The following is a 19691-nucleotide window of genomic DNA, read 5'->3' on the forward strand; positions in this document are numbered from 1 at the left end:
ATTTACAACACATAACGTCAATCTTTATTGTAAGGCATATTATAAGCAATTATTGAAAAGATATACTATATCAATTGTTTAAACATTGCTTAATGATAATTTGTAATGATATATATAATCAAGGTGAAACTAAGTTTCTTTTCATTTCCCACCTCCATGTGTTCACTTCAAGACCCACCTCAGACCTTCTTATCCAATATATTGATTAGTATAATTGTAAGTACAATTATTTAGGCTACAATTGAATTAGTTTCTTTTCCTGTATGTCTTACGTGGTACAACTTTTAACTAATAAATTTCATTCTCCATTGTAGTCGTTTGTTTTATCACTCAGAAATGTTTATTTAACAAACATTTCAAATGATAAAAGCTGACATGATAAGGATTTAGGAAACAATCCATATGTGACAAACAGATGATGTGTTTGAGGCTACTAAGAAGATACTTCTGTATTTGAAGAGTTCAGATCTTTTTAGGCTTCTGGAACTTATTTTTATTCTCAGGAGATCCAAAGACCACTCCAAAGTGAACGTGGAGGCCACATGAGTACGTCCATCTATATTACATCCAGCTGCACTTCTCTGTTCAAAAATGAGCATATTGAAACCAAAATAAAATCCAACAGTGTCTTTCCATTTTTGACTTTAGAATACATTATTCTAATGGAAATCATCTAGATTGTTAGCTCAGATAGATGGATCCATCCCAAAATCCCATGGTTATTACAATCCAGCACGACTGAGGTATAAGAGGAACCTAAGGGATCTCTAAGTGAAAGATGAATTCTCTTGCTACATTGCAAATGCTTGAAGCAGAATTTGTGGTCCCAATTCCCTACAAATGCGCCTGAAAATGTATTACCAAAAAATCTTCAGTGTGGTATAAAGTCATGAATAATAAATATAAAATAAGCAGATGTTTAGTGGGGAAGTTTTTCTGAACTAAGTTCTCATGAGGGTAGTCCAACAGGTGAAAGGCCAACTCATCTCAGCAAAATATTTACTCTATTAGTAAGTGTTGCTTCCGACTGTCATCCACAGGATAATGCAGAAAGCCAACAAGAAGGCTGTGTTTGTTAAAGTAGCAGAAAGAGAGGCATTTCTATAGCTGGGAAATATCTCAGACCACCAAGTGAGCAGGTAGAAGGAATACTGACAGCCAAGCCAAAAGGTTCAAATCCTTACTCCAGAGTTAGCAGTAGGGCAAATTACTTAACCACTCACAGTATCCTCCCCCAGAAAATGGGGATATTAATATGACCTGCTTCTGAGGGTTGTTGGGAGGATTAAAGTAATTAATACACGTAAAGTACTTAGAACGGTTCCTGGCATAGGGTAACTGTGCCCTAAATGCTATTAGATAACTACACCTTAAAAACTAGCAAGCAATAAAAACATGAAGCATGAAATTCATACATATAGTTATGCAACATTTCAAAGATTACAGTACTTTGATGAATTTATAAATACTACATTACTTCATCTCATTTGTACATATCTTTAAATATTTCATAGATAATACTGATATCTCACATTCCATATTGAAAGGCTTGAAGCATCTTTCCTGAGAAAATGTTTAGCGTTATACACCAGAGAGGAGGATCAAAAAGTTAATTCAACATTTCGGGTGACTAAGGTCTCCCATTATTCCTTTAGTTGAAGTGTGTTCTGCTTTCCTGAGAGTCAGTGGGTTTGCATTTCTACAGCTAGAGTTTGGTTTTACTCATAGCAATCACAGATCCCACCTGTCATGAACGCAGGTGTCAAACTTTAAGCACATTTTCACAAAAGCACTAGACATATCATTCCAATCCATGAACTCAGATTCTTCCTGGCTGCAGACAGCAGCCACTGTTCCTTTGAACCCATAATATATACATTTTTATGGAGGTATGAGCTAACGGCATTGTGTTCTATTCTTCCCCTCAAATAGCATACTTAGATAGTATAACGAATACTGAAAACAAAATTAGTCACAAACTCAGAGCCACAAAATGCATTCCTTTGTGCTTATGTGTGGGTTGCTTCTAGCAACCAATTTTCAATCCCAGCTGAAGAACAGTGGCTTCCTAGATGTGGTGAGGCAGCCATGATTCTCAAGTATGGAGGGTTATGTGGGTTGGAGAATTAGCTAAAAAGAATCTACTCCTTCTCCTGCCCATAACTCAGTCAAGAACTCTCCCACTAACACTGGGTCAGAAGATGAACTTATACCATGATAAGATATTTCTTATTGTTCAAAAGTCAACTTCAAAATATATCATTTATTCAAACACATATACATTCTTCCTTCTATTTATGTACATAAAAACCACAATCAAGGGGCGGGCCGGTGGCGTAGTGGTTAAGTTTGTGTGCTCTGCTTCGGCGGCCTGGGGTTCATGGCTTCAGATCCCGGGCGTGAACCCATGCACCGCTTATCAAGCCATGCTGTGGTGGCATCCCATATACAAAACAGAGGAAGATTGGTACAGATGTTATCTCAGCGACAATCTTCCTTAAGCAAAAAAAAAAAAAAACTATCAAAAGGTCAAAGTTGACAACCTTAAACCACCCCCTTCACCAAAAATGATTTGGAATTTTTTTTTAATTTAAAGCAAAATTCATCTTCCATCATGGGCAAGCACCTGGTTTCTTCACCCATTTAGAAAGTTTTGAAGAAAGAGTCTCTTCTCTCAAATATATATTTGTTTGATTTTCTGGAATGTTATCTTCTTGCAAAGCTATTGATGTATAACAAATTCCATTAAATACTGCCACTGAGCCATTTTAACATGCAAGTTTAGACTGTGTTTCAAGGAATAAATAAGACCCACATAATGATCTTTCTCAGTCAGATCTTCTCCCAGCAGCTCATTTCCGTAGCCTAACCAACATCAAATAGGGGGTAGTGCCTTCAGTCTTCAATTCGCTGTAGAAAAGACCACACAATTATCAAAATTGAGCACATTAAACTTTAGTGATATAATTTCTGTACCATCACCATTACCATCTCCACAACCACTGTATTACCAAGTCTGAACTAATTGCTTTCCTCTAAGAGATGGTGGCTAATTAGTCGATTCTGACTAATTCCCCATGAGACACAGTAGAATCGAGTTGTGGAAGCATTAAACTTATGTAAATTCAGCTAATTACAATAAGACAAGAGTGAGGGGAAGTGAGAAAGAGTTAGAGCGTGTGTCTGTCATTCCCCTCAGTGAACATATGCACCAGAGTGATGTGAAGATGGGAAATACAAATCAACTCTCCTCAGGAGAGTTCTGTGGGCTGAACTTCTCTCTTCACTGTGTGATTCTAGTTTTTAAAAAAATAGACATATATATATATATATACACACACACATCAATATATGTATGCATGTACACATACAGAATATATGTGTCTTTTATTGTTGTCATCTAATAACACGACCCCTAATCTCCAGCAAACCACTTCTTCTGGTGTTCAACTCCAGAAACATCTATATGTTCTAAACATCGAGGAAAAAATTCTTGTTTTTGGGTACTTACTGAGATATGGCATAGAACTAAATTTTATGGGTGATTTAAGAGATGTGCCTAGATTAATTGTTAAATGTATGAATTTTTTTGCCTTAACAGCTACTTTTATACTCCAATCCCTCCCTAGAGTTATAATTCTATCGTATATTGGTGAATGCAGACTTACCACACCATACTACCGTGTACATTCTCAAAGCGGCCAGTTGACTATGTTTCCTTTTGCAAACATGAGACCTACCATTATATCATTAATACTGGAATTTCTATCAAAAATCATAAAACAAAGGGCATGTTCAGTCCAGTTCCCCTATTTCAATTAGGAAATTTTCCCATTTGACCTTTCCCAAGTCATAGGGAGAAAAAACAAATCTTTAAAACTAAAAGACCCTTAACGATTAATTAACTGCAGCTAAAGAATTGGCTGTAGAAGTCATTCTCTCCAACACATCCTGTCTGTACCAGCCAGAGTCTCAGCATTCAATACTGGAGTAGTTAGAATACGGAGACAACCAGTTGCTCTCTCCTCTACTCCACTCTGGCTCCACTCTCCCCCCTCCCAGGGTCAAAACAGCTGAGGTTGGCCATGATGTCTCACCACCCCAATGGGAATGGTATCTGGTGAAGGAGCAAAAAAATCAACCATCCTCCCTTCCCTCGGAAAGTCATGCTTGCTCTTGTATTCTAAATTCTTCATCTCTTTTCCCACTGTGACTACTTCTCTCATTGCTTCTGAAATGTGGGCATTGCACTTCCTCCTTTAACACTATTGAGGCTTAATTTCTTTTCTGTATTAGAAGTTGCAGGGCTAGTGGCCAAAAAGTTGATATCTTAGCATCTGGGGACCCAAAGATTTTAGAAGAACTTGATTCATAATGGTTTCATCTCAAGTCTCTATTTACATACATCATTAGCAAAGTGAAGCACTGTTGATGGGAGTTTTAAGAGGGAGATGAATCTGCCTGAATTCCTAGACTGATGTAATCACAGTGGGCCTGATTCTCCACCTCAGGCACTGTACTGAAGAGAGTTTCAGAAAATGGGCTTCTGCCCTAGAGGGACTAGACTGGGAATTCCAAAAGCTGCTAGAACAGGAAGGTTTTAATCACTTTTTAAATGATTCATGTAATTACAGACTATGTTTTCTTTTAAGTGATAATTTCAGAGTATTATGGAAATGAGATTTGAGCCCAGAAGTCTTTTTGGTTTGTTTTTTTTTTCTTACAACTTGTCACTTCAGATTCTGTCATCATTAGAAAGTGTCTTTGATGGTTTCAACTATCATTTCGATTGCTTTAGTGGGTCATTATCATTGCTTGATTCAGTCATTATTAGGTAGTTATTGAAGACACTTGTCCTTAACAATGCAGGAAATAAAGTGAAATACAAGGAACTCTTCATTCCCTCTTGACATTTACAATCTATGTGATCGGAAATACAGACATGGACATTTAAATAAAGACAAACAATTAATGATTAAAATGCTCATCCATGGCACAGAAAATATGAGTAATACAGGGACAAGGACAATAGAGAAGATGATCTGTACTGTTTGGAAAAAGTGTTGAAGCCAAGACTGGGCCTGTTTTATGGCAAAGAAGAGGAAAAAAAGATACCTAAATTTATTCATTCATTTATTCAGTATACATATGTTAGGCTTTGAGGACTCAATGGTGAACAAGATTAACACAGCTCTTATTCTCAAAGACAGGCAAATAGTAAACAAATGATTACTTAAGTATTAATGGATTGGAATCTTTTTCAAGGCGGATGAATGTCAACATTCATGAATGTTCAACAGAGGTTGTCAAGGCAGATGGAGGAGGGGGAAGAAAGACCTTACCTTGTTGAGACAGCCTTAGATTCTGTTGTTCTAGGAGTTTCAGACCAAAGCGCCACCTTGGTTTTTAGTTCTTTATTCTAAAGTTGAAAAAAAAAAATGTGCAGAGATCACATAGCTAGCTCATTTATTAGCCACATGCTTAATGATTCTGATCAGCCCACCACGTACATCACCCCTTGGCAGTACACTTGTTCCAGCCACTCTATTAGCACATAGAATGTAGCCAGTTGAGAGTCACTATTATCTCTGAAATCACAAACACACCTTCAAAAATGCACAATTTACCAAGGGATAAAAATATAATATTCTGCTTTAGTCTCTGAAATTCAACAGCTAAACTAGCTATGCTTGATTTTACACTTTCTTTTATATGGACAGACGCAAAGAACTTCATGAAATAATTTTATTATTATTCATGAATAATTCATGAATTATTTTTATTTATTATTTCCTAACAATAATTTATTAAGCCCATGATATTGATTACATTTGTCTTTCTTGTGCAATCTCTTGATTATAAACTCCATGAAAATTAGCCCATTTGTTCTTTACTATATGGTTCTTTAGCCTCAATTTTCTCATTGAAGCCTCAGTTTCTTCATATCTATCCTACTGGTAAATGATACATGCCCTGCCTATCATGTATAAGTTTTGGGAAGAAACAGATATCATATGATCATAATATTTTAAATCTGGAAATACTCTCATAATTCTGGGAGATAAATCAATGGCTAATTACAGGAAGGGTAAGAGTTTAAGTTCTCAGATACAAATCCTAGCTCAGCCACTTACTAGCTGTGTGACCTCATTTAGGTTACTTAAGCTCTCTGTGCCTAATTTCCTCATCTGTATAATAGATATGATCATAGTCCCTTCTTCACAGGTTCTGAAATAAGATAAAAACAGGTAAAGTATGCAGCTCAGTGCCTGACACAGATTTTAAGACTTACATGAAGTTGGCTATGACTTTCTAGTACAAGCATCATTTTTATAACTAAAAACTGAGGTCCCAAGAGTTTAAGTGACCAACATCTTGTTCACAGCAGAGCTCAGATTCAAAGTCAGGTCCTCCCAGTCCAGAGCCAATATGTTCTCTACAGCACAGTCAAGCCAAGCAATTTCATTTCACAGAGATGGGAAATGAGACATAACAGTGAAGGATCACAGCCAATGCTGAGTTGCCAGTTGGCTGCACTCAGTCATTAAAGGATACACCAGTATTGAAGGGTCTGGGACTGAAAGGTGACTGGGAGGGAGGATAGAGGGAGGGTGGGCCTATGGCTTTAAAAGAACAGCAACACACCAGCTCCATTCCTCTTTAGGGAACTAAGGTCTTAGAGAAACATAACTGGAGTTTAAAATGCATTTCCTAAGACTCCACCTGTTGGTTTGGAGTAAGCCAACACCAAAATGCATGGTTTTGGGAAACAGACATTAGAATTTTGATAGAAGCAAGAGACATAATAATTATGAGTGCCTAGCAAATGCAAGACTTTCGCCTGGTGTTTTCTAGACAGTCTTTTCTTTGATATGAACTCAGCTCTGTGGAGTAACTTTTATTGTTGTGCATATTAAAGAAATAAGGCTGGCAAAACTCAAATTGATTAGGTAACTCTCCTTTGATAACCCACACGTAGTATATGCAGCACTGGTATGCAAATGCACAGGCTTTACACAGGGCTGTCAAACTCCAAATCTCATGCTCTTTTCCCTGCAAGATGTTATTTTTTTGTGACAGAGGAATTAGCCCAACCTCCTAATATTACAAATAAGTAAATGGCGAGCCCCAGGAGATACAGAGATTCAATGGTTTCTGAAGGGATTCCAGGTATGATAAATATGAAACAGAAGAAAGCAAACCGTCGGGAAATTAATCAACAATTAATCTACCAAAACCATCCAGCCCCCCACACACACACCCAGTTAGTCAGTCCCTGCCATGTCTACAGCACCAAGCGGGGGGCAGAGGGAATGTGAAGAAGCATAAGAAAGCAGGGTATCTTCTCTTTCAGTATATAGGATGCATATTATGGTGGACGTGACAAAACAAACATGTGAACATTAAAAAACAAAAGCAATTCAAGAGACGCCATAAGGCAGTAGGTAATTAATTAGTACATAAAAGGCATAAACAGATATCAGTGTGACTAGAATAATTTATGACATTTTCATACACAAGGAGGTTTTAACCTGGACCTTGAAGATGGGGTGAAATGTGCTAGAAGAGAGAAAAAAGACTAACGCAACAGTTCTTAAAGTTTGATCCTGGGATACACAATATGAACATCACCTGAGAACTTAATAGAACTATGAATTCTCGATCCCCAACAAGACCTCCTGAATCAGAAACCCAGGGGCCAGCTCAGTGGCGTAGCAGTTAAGTTCGCGGGTTCTGCTCCAGTGGCCCAGGGTTCACCGGTTCAGATCCTGGGCATGGACCTACTCACGGCTCATCAAGCCATGCTGAGGCGGTGTCCCACACAGAAGAGCTACAACTCTACAAGTATGATACACAACTACGTACTGGGGCTTTGAGGAGAAAAAGGAAAAAAAAGAGGAAGACTGGCAACAGATGTTAGCGCAGGGCCTATCTTCCTCAAAAAAAAGCTTTAAAGATAAAGAAACCAGGGGTGGCCAGGTGATGTGTTCTAAGAAGCTCCCAGGATGATTCTGATGTCTGCTCAAGTTTGACAACCACTGGACTGAAACAGTGCTTTTCAGTGTTGGTTGTATATTGGAATTACCTGGGGAGATTTAAACTCTACTGATGCCTGAGACCCACCCTCAGAGGTTCCGTTAGCTTGGTTGTGGTCTGGGTTCAGGAGTTTTCAAGACTCCACAGGAGATTCTAATGTGTAGCTAAGATGAAGAACCACTGGAGTAAGAAAAGCAGAGACAAGATGTGGATTTTGTCCCTTCTTATCCCTCAGCATCTATACTGAATAATAACTAAAAGATGGAGCAAAGATCTTCACACACATTAATCATTTCACTGAGATATTTCAAGAGTTAAGCACTTAAGTCTCACCCAGGAAATATACTTCAGATTTGATAAATTGATAATAAAGATGTTCCTTGTATAATAGAGATAAATCTAACATACTCTCCAAACAGTGCAGGCACATATCAGAGGCCAAGTATGTGGCTAAGAAAAACTCCTCTCTGTACAGTACTTTACAAGTTATGAAGTAATTTGAAACACAACATTATGATGACAATGAATACTGAAATAAAAATATTCTGTGGCGGCACAACAACATAGAAGCTATTCGGATTCTTTCCAAAATAAACTCCTAGTTTCTCAAGTTGTTGAGTATCAAACAATATAAAAACATAAGAGCTCTCATGGTAGACTGTCTTGATTCTCCTTTATTTCAACTTCCATGCTGATTTATTTCATCTACTAGATTTAGGTATTTAATTTTGATTCATGGGCTTTCATAGTTTTTCCCTTAACTAGAATAGCCATATCCGTGAGTTTTATTACATAGTTACTTTATAAAAAACTACAAATCACTGGCCAGAATATGTCTGCCATTTTTATAAATCTATCCAAGGATAGTTTATCAACACAGTTTTCCAAAAGAACCTAATTTTTGCATACTTAATCTTCTATCAACACACTCTTGGAACTAAATTAAATTTTAGGGATGGTGGTGATTATATAAAGTAGAATAATCTTCAGAGTTTAGAAAATGGGGTAATTTCTGAAGATGCATTTCCATATGAGCAAGTCATTAGTGAAGACGCTAGAAAAGCATGAAATGTGAGATGAATGTCAGAGCTGTAAATTAAGATGATGAAAGATATGCAAAAGTAGAAAGAAAAGTAAATAATTTGGGTAGAGTCAAGCAGAAATTTTCTGGTGATATTTAAAAGAGGTTTAAAAGCCTTAAAGGTTTAAAAAAAAAAAATGCATAGAGTTTATTGAGTGAATTTTATTCCCCTTGTGGAGGGGGAAAAAATCTGCTAAGATAGAAAGAATACCACAGAAAAAAAGTATTTGTTTCCATGATTTAAAAGAACTAGAAAATAGAAATAATTTTAATGTAATAACTGTGACAGTGGCTAAAATAAATATAAATAATCATGCAAATTTGACATTATAACTATTCATTTATACAGATATACTGTATACACACATTCATTTATATTATTTCACACACATGTATACACACACACATACATACTTATTTGATCACCCAGATAAGTAGTTATTTTGGGGGAAAAGCAAGTGCTTCAAAGTCAATAAAACTCAAATGCAGCAGAGTGATTTTGAATAAGTTTCTTAACTTCTCTGAATCCCAGTTTTATCACTTACAGAAATGAGACAAATAATAACTTTCTCCCAGAGTACTGTTGAGGATTAAACAAAATTAACTATGTAGCTTGCCTAAAGAGAGACGAATGTTTTTAGTATGGATGAGAAAACTGTGCTGTCAGTATAGTTTAGAAAGTTGATGGGTTGTTCAAGTTCTGGTGACCACTTTTCATAAACTGAATCAGTTCACACTGTTATTTAATGAAACCCAAAATAGGTAGTGGTCTTCAGTTTGCAGTGCAAAATAGTACACTCTTTCATATATCATCCCAGTTTGAGAGCTTCATCAGAAACCACTGACTAGGATAGACTAGAAGGAAGAATATGATGGCTCACACACTCACTAAATTCAGGTACCTGGTCAAATATCACAGGCTCAGAGATGCCCTTCCTGACTCCCAGCGCTCTGTAACTGCCACATTGTCACATTCTAGTCCTCTCAGAGCAATTATCCCTCCCTATTAAGTTTTTATTTACTCGTTTATGTATTTATTGTCTGTATCTTCAATTAAGGTATAAGCTAGATGTGGTCAGGACAGTCTGTTCTGTTCATTACTCGTATACCCAGCACTTAAACATTTCTGTGCTGAACTATGTGCTGAACAAATAAATTAATGTGGCTTGGACTTTTTAAAGCTGAAATGGGCATTGTAACATTCCCTGCAGGGAAGTAAAAGATTTATCTATTGAAGATAATAAATTTTGAAAACATAAAGACATTCATCAGATACTGCTATAATTTAAACCTTTTGTTCTAAAAGAAAACATTAGAAAATAGTAGCTTGAATTAAACTACATACAGAGAATCTAAGACAATACTGAGAAGTGCTTTCGCACCATTGCCGGGGGTCTGCAGCCAACCAAGAAGTTTCCATGAGGGGAGTATAAATTTGTTGCTTTCTCATGTCACACCGAGTGGCTGGTCATTAAGCATTTGCTAAATTTTCAAACACAGAAACAGAGTACAATGTAAATAAATACATTGCTCTGGCCTAACTATTGGACCAAAAGGCCAATTGGATGACGTACATTATCTGGGTTAAATTGCCAGTTTATTTAGGACAATAAAATCTGCTTTGGGGATGATATAAATAAACGGACACCACTACGGAACATAAAATTCAATTAGAAGCAATTAGCACCACTGGTACCTTGACTCTGTGATGAGAGCTGGCACTCAATTAGGTATTACCAGAGCCCAGAACTATCATGAAGTGAAAGATCAGAGAAAGATAATAATCTCACCAGTTAAAATGTGTTACAGATGTACAATAACTAAAGTAGCAGGGTATTAGAGCCAAAATGGACACATACACCATTGGAACAGATTTCCAACCTAAAAATTCAGTTTAGGATAAATAGGCATTTCAAATTCATGAAGAAAGGACAGGCTACTCAGTAAAGTGAGACAACTAAAAAGTTAGATCCCTACCTCACACCAGACCTCCTAAATAACATACAGATAAACTTGGATTTAAATAAGATTCCCAGACCATAAGGAGAATTTGAGCATGTGTTTATCATCTCTCTCTTCTTAGATTTTACTAAGTAATAATAAAGGATTTTTAAATACTAAAATCTCTTAATAATGAAGAGAAAAAAAGAGGACTATCTGCAGATCAGAAATGTAAGGCCTGAAAGACCAAAAGTGAGCAAAATGTTAACTGCTAGAGCAGAGGCAGCTGCAGTTGGGGCTGTGGCAGCTGAAGGAGACATTTGATCCCCCAGAATCCTGGAAATCAGAGAACATATATCAAAAACCTTAAAAATAATTATACTCTTTGAGTTTCCAATTCCACTTCTAAAAATTTATCTTAAGGAAGGAAGAAATTACACAAATGATCAGTGATGTTTGTACAAGTCTGCTGAATTCAGTGCTGTTTATGAAAGCAATACTGAAGAACAATCTAATGTCTTACAATAGGAAATGAGTTAATTAAATTACTGTATATCAATACAGTGGAAACCTTAGTGGCTATTTAAAAAGATAATGTAAATGTAATCTGATTGGTAACCAAAGACCTTCTTGCTATATTGTTATATCAAAAAAAAGATGCCTTGGCATGGCCTCAAGGCCTTTTCTGATCCATCCTCTTCCTACCTTTCCAATGTCATCCGTGCTATTCTACATAATCTTTTTAGATTAGAAGCACTGACAGTGATCCCTCCCTCTGCCCAACAGGCCCTACCACTGAGTCTTCCACTGAGCTCAGATTAAAATTTATCTTCTTAGAAAGGCTGTTCCCACCCACCAATGTAAATCAGCCACATACATTCCTCCATCCAGATGTTCTCTCTCAGAGCATCTTGTTCTTTTACTGAAGAACATGTCCATCATATTGTTAGTTACATGTTCATTTACTTGTGTCTGTCTCCCTCTCTTGATACTAAATGCCAGAAAGCAGGGCTCATGTCTATTTTGTTCAATATTGTTTCCTGAACTTAGTGCCTACATCATAGTAGCCACTCAATAAGTACTTATAGAATTAGTTACACGACTAATGACATGAACAAATAAATGAAATGAATAAAAGTTTAAAAAATACAATAAAATTGGCATAGTATTATGCAATATATAGTCTATACCTTTAATATATACACATTGGTTCCCACAGAAAGATACACACAACCATGCTCAGTAATTGCCCATGGATGGCATGTTTGCATAATTTTCTTATTATATTTGCTTATCCTTATTTCCTAATTTGTATGGAACAAATGCACATATGTTAGTTATGTCAAAAAATAATACAAGAAAAAATATTGTATAAAGTAACATTTGCCAAAAATGTTAATTTTTGTGAGGATGTAAAAAAATCTGTGAGGAAATGTCTTGAGAGACATTTCTTAGGAGGAAGAGGCTCTAAGGTGACATGAATCACATCATCTGAGGCCCCCAATGTAAAGTGACCAGCCATTACTGGGCACTTGAGTCGACACTAGTTTTGAGCCAATTAGTCTGCAATCTCTGCATTTTCAGCTGTGCATAAAACCTAAAGAAGGTGAGAAGCTAAGGAAAGCCTGAGGCTTGATGAGTTCACCCTCTAGAATAAAGGGAACAGTGGTCCTCTGGGAAAGGAGAAATGGCAAAACAGAGTGATAATTACAAAATTTCGGATGTAAAAATATTTACAACCTCTTTATGTTATTATGAGTTTTTTCTTCTGTGTGGAGAAAGCAGCAAGTACATGGTGGTGGAAGGGGCAGCATGGCAGCGTGCTGGGAGTACCATCATGTAGCTCCTCTGTTCTGTCCTGGAGGGAGAAAGGCTCCAAAAGATGACAAGATTTCCAACGGAAGTCAGAGCATCTCCATATTCCACAGGACAGGACAACATGGCAGGCAGACAACAAGCAGGAAGTCAAAATACCGGGGGATGAATTAGAAACGGGACCAGGTCCAGGCAGTCAGTGGTGAGCCACTTGGCAGAGACAGAAGAGGTGGCACTGATCACGAGGCGGAGCTGACGTGGAGGCCCCTGTGCGGTCCTCAGGCACTCCAACCTCAGCGGCACTTCGCTGCACACCCTGTGGGGCATGGCCACCGCCAGCTGGGACGGCAGCTGAGAGCCTAAGAAGGGCTTCCCCAGTTAAGGGGGCAATGAGTGGGCAGGAAGAAACACATCTTATCGCAGCAAATGATGAAGCTTCATGCTAAGTTTTAAAACACTGAAAAATAAGAAAATTACAACAGGCTTCTTGAAGTGAGTGAGCCCTGAGGCAAAGCTTGGAAGCCACGGCGGATATGGATGAAGAAAGAGGAGAAAAGAGGACATCTCAGGGTGGGAAAGGAACAAAGACAGGAGACAGCAAACCTGGCTACCGGGCTAGAGCCAAATTCACACAAGAGTGGCCTTGACCAAGCTTCTAATTCAAGTCCATTCAAGAGACGTTATCATCTGTCTCCCCAAGATAGCAAGTATTTCAGAAAATTTGGATGAACTTTTAACAATCATTTAATAATATTTAATATTAATATTTTAATAATATCATAAAATGATGTTTAATACTTTAATAATTATCAAAAGTACCTCCCCCTCAAAATTATAATTTCTTATGCATAGAAGATACACACACACTCACAAAAAGACCCTTATACATACACACAGACATGCAAATACACTCACACACACTCAGACACAGTTACACAATCACACACAGACACACTCACACACCCGTTCACTTATAGACATAAACATAGTGTCACATTGGCACAACATCACACACAAGCACACAGACACAGGACACATTCATACACAGGCTCACAGACACACTGAATACACACACACACTCACATTCACAGTGAAATATACAACAGATTCCCTCCTTACCTGGGCTTCAAGTATGTTAACTTTTTCTTTCAGATTTTCAATTCTTTTATCTTGTTCTTTTAAATTATTTTTTAATACTTCCATCTAAGAATTAGGAAACACAATTGGAAAAATCTTGTCAAACAACAGGGAATAGTTACTTAAGTCAGAAATTGTACAGGTTTCTGTGGTCAAATGATGTTCATCAAATAAAAAAGTTAAATCCCAAAGCATTAGCAGACTCAGCAGGCTTCAGAAAATAGCAGGGCAAATTGGCACCTGGGGATGAGAGCACGCAGATGGTGCTGTTAAACATTTTAATCTTTGGAAAACCTGTTTAAACCAAATTCGGCAGGAGTGCATCCTGTGAAAAGCAGCACTGATCTCCTTCTATGTCTCAGCCATGTAATGTTTTTATCCTGCAGACGCAGAGGCCAGTGGACGTGATGTAAAACCATCGCCCAGTGCAGGGAAGCTCCCCAAGGCAGAGATCTGGTCAACCAGTGGCAAAAGGAGGTGAGCCTGCTTTGCTTTGGAAGAAAAGTATGTGTCAAGAGGCAACATGGAACTGGGGAGGTGGGGTGATGAAGTTCAGAATGGTTCAGGGAGACAGGAAGCACACATATTCTAAAGCCAACAACACCACTACCAGTGCTGTCATTTAACTGCTGTGGGCCTCAGTTTTCTCATCTGTCAAATGAGAACGTGGGATGCTGCCTAAGTCCTTCCTGGCCTCAACTGCCATGACTTAATGCTCTGGCCCTTTGGTGAGGTCCTAGCCATGCCAACACAAGTGTTACATTTATGTCAGAAAGGCATTTGAGTTATTTGGAAGGACTCCTTTGGAAACAATTATTAGGTAGTAAAAAAAGTGAATGAAGGTCTGATCTGAGGTCTAAAGCACATCCTCCAAACCAGATCAAAACATATCCTTGAAGTAAATTGTACGAGTGTACAATCCACCATCCATCTGGCTGCCACCACAGTTACCGCTTCTCTTGCACCTGCCAGGATGTTCCCAGAGAACGGCCCGGCTACACCCCTGCCCTAACACACCTCCTAAGTAAATTTACTGTTTATGAGGTTATGAAAGCAGATAATTTCTTCCTCAAGAAAAAGGCTGAAGGGGCCAGCTCAGTGGCACAGCAGTTAAGTGTGCGCGCTTTGCTTCGCGGCCTGGGGTTTGCAGGTTCAGATCCCGGGCGTGCACCTACGCACTGCTCATCAAACCATGCTGTGGAGGCGTCCCATATAAAGTAGAGGAAGATGGGCACGGATGTTAGCCCAGGGCCAATCTTACTCAGCAAACAAAGGAGGATTAGCAACAGATGTTAGCTCAGGGCTAACCTTCCTCACACACACACACAAAAAAGACAGAGCTGAATCTCCTAACCTACAAAATCTTCAAAAGAACAGTGTACATTATCTGGCTCAGAACACTTTAAAAAATCGCTGAATCATCTAAAGAGCAGTTAAACACCATTTCCCAAATATCTTCCTTGAGAACATTACAGGGGTTGGCATACAGACAAAAGAGTGCATTGGAAACAGAGCCACACAGCATGGGAATAACAAGGAAATGTCAGCGGGAAGAAGAATCTCCCTGCTTGGAAAGTCCAGAGAAGCCACTTGTGTTTGGTCTTCTCACTGTAAACATACCATCTACCAGAGAAACACATTTGATTAATCTGACCTCTTGGATGACACTGCGCATGTTCTGATGTTGGGAGTGAATCACAAACTGCAGATGAGAGATCTGCTCCTGGAGAAGGGAAATCTCCATCTGAAGATCCTGGCAACTGGAAATGCAAAGGAAAAAGAGAGAGAAAGGTTTGCTAATGCATTATACAGTTATTGTTTACAGCTGTGCTGCCAGGCTCTCCTCACACACTACACTGTTACTGGGCATCATGTGGACCCAGTGGCGCCCAGGGCCCCATATGCCACACAAGACACCACGAAGCAGCCTCCGATTAGCTCGATATGAGCTTGAATAAGAATATCAGTTCATGTCAAAGCTCCTTTCTGGCCACCTGTGACTCCCCTCCCTCCAGCAGGTAGTTGAGTCAAGTCGTATTGGATTGGATTGTATCGAGCCAGGTGAAGCACTTACATCTCTAATCTGTCTTGCCTACGAGCACCCACAGACCTAGCACCAATCAGAATGCATAGATAATTACATGGGGATAGCAGACTTAGAACACAGAGCCAGGAATGGAGATTTTACATATATACCAGAAAGCAACTTCCAATGATACAGGATTAGTATATGTTGTGGATTGCCTGTGTTTCCTTTTTTCCTTTTTTTTTTTTTTTTTTGGCTTCCTACTTTTGGTAATTCTACTACCCATAAGTAGGGCAAGAAAAAAAAAGGAGGAAACTAAATTCCAGCTAATATTTTGAGTCTATCTTAACCATTGTGAAAAAAGATGGGTGATGTTGGAATTTCGATTATTCATACTTTCCCAAAGCTCCATTTAGGAAACTGCAATGGATTACACAGCTTTGGACTATTTCTTTTCTTGCCAATTTTATTAGAATTATGAGGCAACATGCATTGTGGCAAGACCACCAAACTTGGGAGCATTGTGACTTTGGAGTCACACGACCTTTCTAAGCCTTAGCATAATAGATATAGTAATTCCTCCCTTTACTACATCACAAAGTTATATTGTAGTCTTAAAGAGGTAAAGTCAACGTACTTTCAGAAAATAAGCTTTTTAGCAAGTAATATCTTAATATTATTTTAGCTTATTAAGGTTTTATAATTAGTAGCCAACATCCAATGCAATCGCAATTCTGATTTTTATAGCCTCTACAAATATTACAAAAGTCATGGAAATTCATGTGATACTAAAGAACATGTTGTCATTAGAAAGAAAAAACAGAGTCTCCATTTTGTTTCACATCATATACCAAAACATTGCTTCTCAAACTTAATATGCGTTGGAGGATCTTGTTAAATTTCCTGGGATCTTGTTAAAATGCACATTCTGATCCAGTAGGCTGAGGTATGGCTTGAGATTCTGCATTTCCATCATGCTCCAGGTATTGCAGTAATTTTCCTGGTCCATGGGCCAGACTTTAAGTGCTTTCAGTAGCGCAGCACTAAACCACTAATGTCGTCTCAGTAATTTTTAGTATTTAGTATAGTTTTACAAAGCCAAGTAATTTGCAGGCAACTTGCAATACTTAAGAGAATCTTTCAATTTTTTCCCTGTTTTAGTTTTGATGAGAGAGCTTCAAAAAGAGTTTGTTTTACTGCAGAACAAATTAATTTCTATAAAACTACAGAAATCCTTGCACAAGTACAAATAATGTATAATGATAGCCATACTATTTATTTATCCTATGGAATTAAATAATTTATACTATAAAAATACTGTATAATTACACAACATATATGTCACAAGACATATGTAAAATGTAGTTCATTATTCCTCATAGCATAAAAAGTGGAAACAATCTAAATGTTCAATAGAAGACTGATAAAACAAATTATGCTATATCCATGCCACTTTTATTTTGCATAGACATATATATCACAGAGCTATACCAATAGACTTGATTTATATCAACGATGATTCTGCAGAATGTTATAAAGAGGATGGTCTTTTCAACAAATGGTTCTGAGACAACTGAATATTCCCATGAAAAAAAGAAAAAGAATTGGCTGGCCCCATGGCATAGTGGTTAAGTTCGGCTCACTCTGCTTTGGTCGCCCGGGTTCGTGGGTTTGGATCCTGGATGCAGACCTACACCACTAGACAGCCTTGCTGTGGTGGAGACCCACATATAGGGTGGAGGAATATTGGCACAGGTGTTAGCTCAGGGCTAATCTTCCTCAAGCAAAAAAAAAAAAAAATGAGGAAGATTGGCAACAGATGTTAGCATAGGGCTAACCTTCCTCAGCAAAAAAAAGAAAATAGATCCTAGCCTTACCTCATAACAAAAATAAATTCCACATAGATTGTGAATAAAACTGGGGACCCAAGAGACTTTCAGAAGATAATATAGAAGAGCATACTCGTGAATTTGGAATAGAGATTTTTTTAAAACAGAACTCAAAACACTATTAACCACAAAGGGAAAGATTGATAAGTTGACTAGACAAAAACTAAAAACCTCTAGTCATCAACTAAGAGTGAATAGGATAGCCTCAGAATATTGGTAACACAAATGACTGATAAAGGCATTGTATCCAGAATATATAGAGAACATCTACAAATCAATAGGACAAGTATCCCAATAGAAAAAATTAGAAAGTGACTTGAAGAGGCTCTTCACAAAAAAGATGAGTTGAGGACACAAGGACCAAAACAGCAGAGAAGGCAAACAGAAATCTGGCCCACAGCTGCTGCTAAGATTCAAAATTGCTCCAGTGAGGAGGGAAAAAGGAGAAAAGAAGAAGGGAGAAAGAGCAGCCAGACTCAAGACTTTCCTGGCAAACAATGAGAAAGAACTTGGGATGCTTTGCAAAGACGGGTTGACTTTGAATATTTATAAAGTGTTCATAAATTCATTAAAAATTTTAAAAAATAAAATAAAAAATTTACAAAAATTTTAAAGGTGAGTATTCAAAATGGTCTCATTATGTCCTAGGATGACCTAGAACCCTGGTACCAAAAGGAAAAAAGGTTGCTTTAGAAGGACAGGGGTGGGGGGTAGATACTGTGCTCCCCAAAATACGAAGCTCAGGAAATTTCCCCATGTATTCCATAAGAGTATTACCATAAAAGTCACTGTAGATAAATAAAAATCTGAAATAGGTCTCAAGACGGAAGAAAAGTATTTCTAGAAGCACTCTTGAGAACACAGGGCTTTCAGGCTTATTTGCATTCATACACTAGAACAGTGACTAAAGGAAGTTGCAGAAAATCTCCCTTAGGATTGTTCAATAAACATGAAACCTAGTCATCCATTTAAGGTCTTTAAATGTGAGAATATACTTAAACAAGCTGCCATCTGAGCTCCCTTTAATCTCTGTTATTTATCTTTCAGTTAAAGCGCTCAGTCTTCACACAGAGGCACTAAAGCAAAACAGCAGGAAGGAAACATAACGAAGTGGAAGCCTAGGAAAGGAGGACAAGCCCTTCTAACAAATGACTGTATCTAGGACGCAGGCTCTGCCTCCCAATGCTCAATATAAATACAAGGCAAATGTTGAAATTAAAACAGAATCAAAAAATTCCTGCTTCCAGGAAGATGCAGAAGATGTTTTTCCCCATTCCTCCCATTAAATACAACCAAAAACCTGGACATAATATATAAGCAAACACAAGAAGACTGTGAAAAGTGGAGAGAAGAATCAGACTAGCTTGGGATCCAGGAAACAACACAATGGTGAGTTCCCTGGGTTTTCTTTTTGGCTCATATGTCCCAGGCTTGGAGCTGAAAGAGTGTGCAGCTGGAAATGCCAATGGGAGCAGACAAAAGAGCCCCAACCAAAAGAGAGGAAAACGCTGGCCCTACCCTTTTGAGGAAGGGCATTGAGGATCCTCTCTCGATTCACCACCAAGGCAGAGTGAACAGAATACCATTTCTGGTACTCTTCCTGTTAGATTCCTTAGCATTCAAGACAGGAAGTCAATCCTGTCTTTAACTTGCAGAAATGTCAAAACAAATGGCATTGCCTTTAACTAATAACATGGGATGATCACAGAGTAAGTACTGGGCAAGAATCATACTCTCAGTCTCTCTGCTGGCCTGTATCTGTCAA

At 38.0% G+C, this 19691-nt stretch overlaps 1 protein-coding gene across 3 annotated transcripts in view; it reads right to left on the reverse strand.

The window, feature by feature from the left end:
- CCDC68 (coiled-coil domain containing 68) overlaps positions 1-19691 on the reverse strand; it is a 51053-nt gene continuing 31362 nt past the window's right edge. For 2 of the 3 annotated variants that reach the window (XM_087439258.1, XM_087439257.1), the window contains exons 8-11: positions 15666-15771; positions 13994-14077; positions 5343-5419; positions 1-2910 (exon numbers count right to left, since the gene is read on the reverse strand). In XM_087439258.1, coding sequence (XP_087295384.1) covers positions 2853-2910; positions 5343-5419; positions 13994-14077; positions 15666-15771 — 325 coding nt within the window. In that variant the 3' untranslated portion in view covers positions 1-2852. The remainder of the gene's footprint in view (positions 2911-5342; positions 5420-13993; positions 14078-15665; positions 15772-19691) is intronic. The other variant, XM_087439259.1, reaches the window with a different exon arrangement.

This window comes from Ceratotherium simum, chromosome 14 (genome assembly GCF_057802395.1).
Source record: "Ceratotherium simum simum isolate JZ-2026a chromosome 14, ASM5780239v1, whole genome shotgun sequence".
Classification (NCBI taxonomy): Eukaryota; Metazoa; Chordata; class Mammalia; order Perissodactyla; family Rhinocerotidae; genus Ceratotherium; species Ceratotherium simum.